Genomic DNA, 7946 nt, shown 5'->3' on the forward strand with positions numbered 1-7946 from the left:
TAAAAGTCTTTTGTATTATCTGCATGAACATATCCCTCTTATCATCTGCACTAGCAGTATCTTGGACATTCTTTTTCCCCTCAACTTCTGTCACCTACACAATCATAACATAGCCATGAAAACAGTTTTCTATGGTATAACATTACTTCCATACAACATTCATTACATACATACCTCACTCATGATGACCGGCGATTGCGACTCCCCAGAATCAGGTGCAGCTAATGATTCGACATCAAGGCCTGTCTCCACGTCAGATTCACCGTAATAGTCATACGCATTATGACATTCGGAAATGAGCTGAAAAATATAACACAAATACATAAGTACTTATAATATAATATTCCAGGATTTATTCAACTTGCATGCATGCCAACAAAAAATTCCACTTCCATACCTGACTAATGTAATCTTTATACGAGATCTCCGAGTTGTTTTCCTCACCATCATCATGCTCATTGTTTTCCTGACCATCATCATGTTCATCCATCTATAAATTTTCAAAATATAATATTGTCGGATGCCACCAAAAAATTACAACATGATAATGCGACTCACATTAAGATCTTCCAATACGTTCCCATTCTCTGACCTATCTCCACGATCTGAATTTTCATCATCTGACCAATCTTCTATCCAGTCTTTCATCACTTCTCCAAACTCCATGTCATACATCATATCAGTTAACTCATCGTCCGCCATTTCCTACAACAATTAATATGTATCATCGCATGTGCAAACATTATCAATGCTGACATATACAACACCTAGTGCACGATCACGGATGTTAAACAAACTACCCCAACCGGAGAGCGCCCCAACCGAGGGCGTTCAGATTGTGCACACAACCGGCGCCAACGACCTCTAATCGCCCATGGATCCTCCCCCTCTCCACACCGAGCAGCGTTAAGGTACGTCCCACGAATCCAGTACGTGATCACTTTGGATCGCGAGAAGCTGCGCTACCCGTGATAACATGCGCCGCCGGATTCCTAGCCCACGGCATCAGTCGTGATTACTTTGGATCGTCGGATACCTAGTTAAGCCGCCGCATCAAATAACGGAGCCGTCGTGCACACAACCGACGGCAACCGATGCTAGGTTAACCCTAGAAAGAAGAAACCCACTTTAGCCCGCGTGATCACTCTGTATATCACGACGAGCAGCACTGCCAGAACAAGATCTGCGATGGCCTAGACCGCCAGAAAGCTAGGTTACCCGCCCCGCTAGGTTAACCACTACGACGAAAACAGCGGCAGCTCGTTCGATGCTGTCGTGAGTGAGACAAACGTGGGGAAACGAGATGCAGTACCTGCGAGCGCTGGAGGTTGACGACGGTGCCGTGCGCGCTCTTGGACGAGATCGCCGGCGATAAGATCGCCGCCACCGATATTCCTAAAGAACCTCACCAGAATGATGGAGGAGCTGTGTGAATGATGGAGCTGCGTGATTGATTGAGCTACGTGATTGATGGATCGGCCGTCGGCAGGTCCTACCTGGTCGTGGGGTCGTGTCATCCTTTTTTTTTCGGGATGTCACCGTATACATACGTATGGGTCATACGGGTTATACGGGGCTTGGATATGGGCTACGGGGCTTGGATATGGACAGCGGCGGGCCGAAGAAAAAAATAGATGGCGGGGGTAAAAAATACCCCTAGAAAATTGAGTTAGGGGGGTGCACCGGAGCAAGCCTCAAAGATAAAACAGTGAACTGTAGGATCTCGTCTTACCCAATTGACAAAACGTGTCTCTAGAATGAGATTCCAACTTGGCACCTTAAAATGGCATGCCTATAAAGGATTCAAGACGTATTTTTAAAAAAGATACAGTACAATCTAAGTTGCTCACTTACACAAGTATACACTCAATCATATGAACGCAAGCACACACACTCTATCCCTCTGAGCATTCCCGAGAGATTAAGCCGGGATAGCACCTTAAGATTTTATAAAGTCATCATAATTGCCTCGTAGTCGGCTGACACGTAGCCCTCTCGTTCATTAGACATAACCAAACTACATACGGATTTAGATCGTATGATCATATCCACTCACCACCAATTACACGTGAGGCTCTTATGCGATGGAAGCTGGCCTCGAAGCCGTCCACGTGCTCCCGGCCAAGCGCCACGGACACCTGCACCGTGCCGCCTCGCGCTCCCACCAGCATCACTATCTCCGCCGCGCTGAGCATCGACACGATCTCCGCTCGGCTTGGCTCCCCCCACCCGAAGTCCACCTCGTACGCCATGAACCGGTGCGACGACCCCTGCCTGGCCAGCCTGTCCCGCGGGACGCCCCGGATGGTCTCCGCCCACCGGTCGGCGTCGCCCAGCGGGTCCTCCTCCACGTGCTCGCGGATCGCACGCCGCACAGCCGCGGCCGCGCGTGCGAGTGCGGCGCCGTCGTCGTGGCCGCAGAGGTCGCCTGTCTTGGCCCGCGCGTAGCAAAGCTTGACGCAGTTGCCGAAGAAGCCGGGGTCCAGAGGCGGGCGCAGGCGCCGACGGCAGTCCGCGGGGAACAGGAAGTACACGTCTTCATCGTCAGTAGCCCCGTGGTTCGGGTGCTTGGCGCGGGCGAAGGATGTCCAGAGCAGGGACGCGATGGCGATGAACGTGGTTGGAGGCTCCGGCGGCTGGTCCTTGTCGCTTTGTTGCAGGATGCGGCGCTTGAGAGACTGGATTTGGGAGGCGGTGAGCAGGTAGGTCCTCCTGCTCTGCCGCGTCCAGTCCGGCTCTGTGAGCGTGTTCACCGTGGGCAGATCCGGCGCCGAGAGCCGGGCAAACTGGCGTGTAGCCGCCTCTGCTTTGGGGTGCCGCAGGATGCCCGCCCGGTCGAACATCGGCGGTGGCACGAGCCCTGCCAACGCCAGCGAGCCATCTCGTGATGCGGTGGCCCATGCACGCATGAACTGCCAAAGCGACTGCCCGTCAGCCACCGCGTGGTGCATCGAGACCCCGACGGCCACGGCGCCGGCCCCGCCGTCATCGCCTCGCCCTGCCGGTGCCGGCCGCGTGACCTGGACGGCAAGCACGGGCGCCGGCTGTTGGCGCCGCCTCTCCGTCGCCCGCCTCTTCTTCCTCTCGGCTGCCTCGCACAGCTTTCTCTTCCCTCAATCTGTATCATCTCTCTTGTACTTCCTCTCAAGAACATACACACACACACACACATGGTGGGGAACTCAACACACACGCGCACAACCAAGAAGAAGACCGGCTGTTACTTTGCACGAGAAGCCCTTCTCCTTGGTGGAACAAGAGACTACATTGTGTTTTTCCCAGCCCTCTTGGCCTCGATCTTTTCATTAACTCAAAGCAGTACATATATACACAAGGACCCATGTACTCACGCCACTAACCAGGCACCATCCCCGGCCACTAACACCATGCACGAGCACTACTCAGCTAACTTATCTCCATGACCTTATCTCCTCCTAGAATCTCTCTAGGAGTGCACAACCGGCTAACAACTTATGCATGCATGCAAACTAATCCACTCCACCCACGAGAAGCTAGCTAGCTATAACTAACAATGACTTGACCAAATCACTCGGCCACACTTGTTGCTGCTGGTCAGCCTCCACTGGTCTCACGTACCACATCGCTTCACACGGCGTTGCTGCATCACACAGCTCCATGGAATCTCACCTCCCACACCGGCCGGCGTCGCACGGCCAGCTCGGCATCTCGCCTCTTGTACGCCCAAATGAAGTTTCACCTGCTACAACTCCCTAGAACCTAACTAGCTATATACATGGATAAAATCAAACTAAAATGCAGATACAATATATCAAGATTAGTGCTAACACCGGCAGCCTGCGCACCTCGAGCTCCGGCACGAGCTGCAAGAACGCCTCGGTGTCATGCTCGGCATCCCGCGCTAGCCGGCGCATGTCGGCGGCGTCGCCGGAGTACTGTGCGACGACGAACCTCACACCTGGACGGACAGCGTCGGGGGAGCATTCAATGGCGACGTTGCCATCGGTGCAGGCCGCAAGCTTGCCGGCGAGCGGGGTGAAGACGGTGAGCGTGGCGGCGAGGGAGGACCGCAGGGAGCGCACGAGCGCCGGGAACGGCGGGAGGTCCTCGCCGTCATAGAAGAAGAGGCGCTGGATCGGGGGGAGCGAGAGGAACAGGGTGTCGAAGAGGGAGAGCCTGATGGGGCCGTGATCCGACGGCGGACCGGTGGGAATGATCTCCGGCCGGACATGGTTGGTCTCGAGAGCTCGCACGGATGTTCATCACGGCACCAAGAAATAGTACTACTAGCTAGAGCTCACTGCTGGGTGATAAGTGGTTTATTTTGTTGCACCGATGATGATGTTGGTTATGAGCCGTTCGTTTGTCGTCCGCTCGCAGGCGCTCCCCGAGCCACCCGTTGGTGGTGAATTCGACCGTGAGCTGATATCGGTTTGCATTGCATGCATGGTCGCCTTCATTCGAGATGCTGGGTGCCGTCACGACTCTAGTGACGTAGAGACTGAATGAAGAGGCCGGACATGAAAAGGACATGAAGGATATGAAGATGATTGATTCATTACGTACCGGTTTGCATGCATGGTCGCGTTCATTCAAGATGCTGGGTGCCGTCACGACTCTAGTGACGCAGACCGAAGGAAGAGGATATGAAAATGACGGGACTCCTTTTCTAAAAAAAAATGAAAATGACGGAACTATGCATAATGTTGTTTCAATATCTACTGTTTTCGACAGAAGTAAAAATAAACACAGATATCCCAGCAATGAATACAAAATGGACAGGAAGCATATCCCTTGTCATGACTCAGGAAAAACAACTTTTGAACCGCGAATATGTGTGTGTATTGGTTCTCGGGTGCATCTGCACCCCGCATGTGAACAGTAAAATCATTAAAAAATATTAAGAAAAACAATTTGTTTGTGATGCAAGATGCTCATGTGCATGAAGTCCGTGCCAAATTTCCAGCAGTTTGGACATTTCGGTAGCTCATAGCAAAAAAAGACAAATTTGGGTCTGAGGAACTTTTGAAAATAGCACTGCTCATTTTGGATTTTTGGTCACGAGCTCCTCATATGTCATTTAGCCATGAAATTTTGCACGCACCTGGCGCACTGAATCATTTTGCATCCAAATAATTCAATTTTCTAGTTTATGCTATTTTTTTTGATTTTACTGTTCAGTGGATGCAGATGAGCCCCGGCACTGAATATCCACAAACTAGTTCAATTTACTAAGATGGTCGTGTGTTTTTTCATAGGTCAAGAATGTCATGTGGCACCCTAATTACTGAGGTAACAATCTAGATATGTCTAGAAATTACATGATAACACCAATTGAGAAACTAATGCAACAAGGAATTCAGAAAAAAAAAATATATGTCTCTAGATAAAAAAGATGTGAAGCTAACTAACTATCTCCTCCATTTAAAAATATTTGCAGTCTAGGTTTATTCTAAGTCAAACTTCCCCACACTCGATGAACTCTATAGAAAAATAATACCAATCTATAACACCAAACTAGTTTCATTAGATTCATCAGAAAATGTATTTTCATACTCTATATATTTGATGTTGTGGATATTAGTAAATTTTATTATAAACTTGGTTAAACTTATAGAAGTATGACTCAGGACAAACCTATAACTTAAAAAAAATTATAAAGGATGAGGTAAGCAGTAAAATCAACCTCGAATGATTACACATAGGCTGAAAATATAGACTGGTCATGGGCTCCTTTGGACCTTGGTTAAATTTCATTTTTGTGTAAAGGTTACTTTTCCTGAAACAACGGTAACACGGTGTCATGTGTCAATATTTTTGTTCCAGTCCAATGTATTGTGTGATCTAGTGTTTTTTATGTCCTGACATGGAAAATAGGTCCGAACTGATGCGATGACATTTTTGCAGGAACTACTACCTTAAATTGCCATCATTGTTTGTTGTTTTTTTCATCTTGACTTGAGAAAAAAGATGTTTTGTCTTTTTTTTTTGGAAAACGAGGTTAAGACCCCGACCTCTGCATCAATCGATGCATGTTCTGTCTTATGTAACATTTATCTAAGATAATTATAACACATTTCACAAAAAAAAACCAACCTTTCAAGTCTCTCCTTGAACAAACTAATTTCTATTTGTATCATTCTCGCAATCAAGCTTGAAAAAAATTATTATTTAATACCGAGCATATTCCTGGTCAACCCTAAAACCATCTTTTAAATGAACAGATATTTACTTATGTTTCAATTTGTGTTTTCCCTAATTTCCCTTCGACATTTACAAGGATGCTTAAAATTTAAGTTTGAAAATGACATCATGAATGCTACACTAGTTCAAATAGACCATGCTTTGCATTCTACAGTTCTACAACTAGGAACTTCCGAGTTTTCGCAGCATATGTGCCAGTACACAGGATGTCCTATTGGACGCTTTGTCAAAACGCTGGAGTCATTTTGGTTTTAGAATTTTTGTAGTTGTGAACTTCTAAAGATGCAAAATTTGAAACTTTTAAACATTATTATTTAAAAAATCTGAACATTTTTAGAAACATTTGAAAAAACACAGTAAAGAAAATAAAAAATAAAAAAACATGAAGAAAACAACAAAAAAAGGAAAGAAAAATGGACTGAAACCTTCCAGAAGGTTTTGGAAACCGGTCAAAAATTTCCATAACCAAGATCCCTCTTGCACAAATCCTAGCTAATGGGTTGGCCAATCCGGCTATTGTTGGCTCGTCTATGTGAACCATCGGCAAATAGGATTCTCCCTAGTAAACCTTCATTTCTAAAAAGTACTAGACCTACGGATAACTCTCTCCCCAACTAATCTCTCTCCCCGTGGCCCAACTCCCCTGACTCCCTGTTAAACCTATCCACACCTGCCCGTCCGGAATCCTTTGTAGAATCTTTTTGTATCCTCAAAATCACTAGTTAAGGGTATTTCTTGCAAAGATCACTTCCACCTTCTCTCGCGATGACAAGTGACGCACTGCAGGTTCAGCATTTGTCACAACCTATGAGTTTTACTCTTTTTCGTAAAAAAAATTCAAAGCATTGTATCTCTTAAATCGTGCGTCCAAATTATGAACTGTTTTCACTCTTCGATTTCTCGCGTCAAGATCTTCAAAACTATATGCATATCAATCGGTTTGGACAATCTTTTTCCCCAAAAAAGAAAAAATGGAAAGCGAGAAAACTGAAAAAAATAAATCAAAAACCTGGAAGCACATGTGTTTTTCACTTTTCGGGAACCTCATTTGTGCTTCTCGCAAAAGCACAACAGTGCTTTCCCCCTTTTTAGGAAGCACAATTGTGCCTTTTCACTCTCGGAGAACATAGTTATGCTCTTTCATTTTCGGGATGCACAGGTTTCGCCTCAGGTGGAAGCGCAATAGCAAACCTATGATTTTTTTCAATGCGCTTCACGTGAGAGAATAATAAATAAATAATTTTCTTCATAAAAACCTGAAAAACCAAGCAAAAATGCAAAAACCAAAAATCTAGAAAATCCTCCAATACACATGCAGAAATTAAAAAAATACAGATGCACCCAGCACGCGACACGTGGGGGTTGGAGACACTCCCGCACGCTCGCAACTGATTGTCGGGAAGCCCCGGCGGGATACCATCTCTCTCTCTCTCTCTCTCTCTCTCTCTCTCTCATTTCTGAGACAACCTTAATTTTTTGAGACGTATAATATATAGCGGATTTTCATGTTGAACATTTTGATATATTATACATTTTTTTCCCGACATCGTATGCAAAAGTTATAGCCATTTTACTTTTTCATAACACTTTTTTGTAAAACATGTCCAATTTAAGTTTTTTAATTTTCCTAACTAGTAGATGTAGTAATATAACTACATCTCGTAGGATTTTATTTTTTTGAAGTTTTTATCATTTTCTTTTTTTTCAAAACTGAAATGGCGATAAGGGGGGGGGGGGGGGGGGTTTGGGAAATGGGCCCTTTA

At 46.2% G+C, this 7946-nt stretch overlaps 1 protein-coding gene across 1 annotated transcript; it reads right to left on the bottom strand.

The window, feature by feature from the left end:
* Positions 1 to 1823: 1823 nt before the first annotated feature.
* Positions 1824 to 4238, bottom strand: LOC125530852 (anthocyanin 5-aromatic acyltransferase-like; the record flags this gene model as incomplete). The annotated part of the gene is made up of 2 exons (XM_048695272.1): positions 1824 to 3044; positions 3810 to 4238. Coding segments are annotated over 2 exons (1431 nt in total), but the record flags the coding sequence as incomplete, so codon positions are not given.
* Between the last annotated feature and the right edge of the window lie 3708 nt (positions 4239 to 7946).

The sequence above is a fragment of the Triticum urartu genome, unplaced genomic scaffold (assembly GCF_003073215.2).
Source record: "Triticum urartu cultivar G1812 unplaced genomic scaffold, Tu2.1 TuUngrouped_contig_6601, whole genome shotgun sequence".
NCBI classification, from domain to species: Eukaryota; Viridiplantae; Streptophyta; class Magnoliopsida; order Poales; family Poaceae; genus Triticum; species Triticum urartu.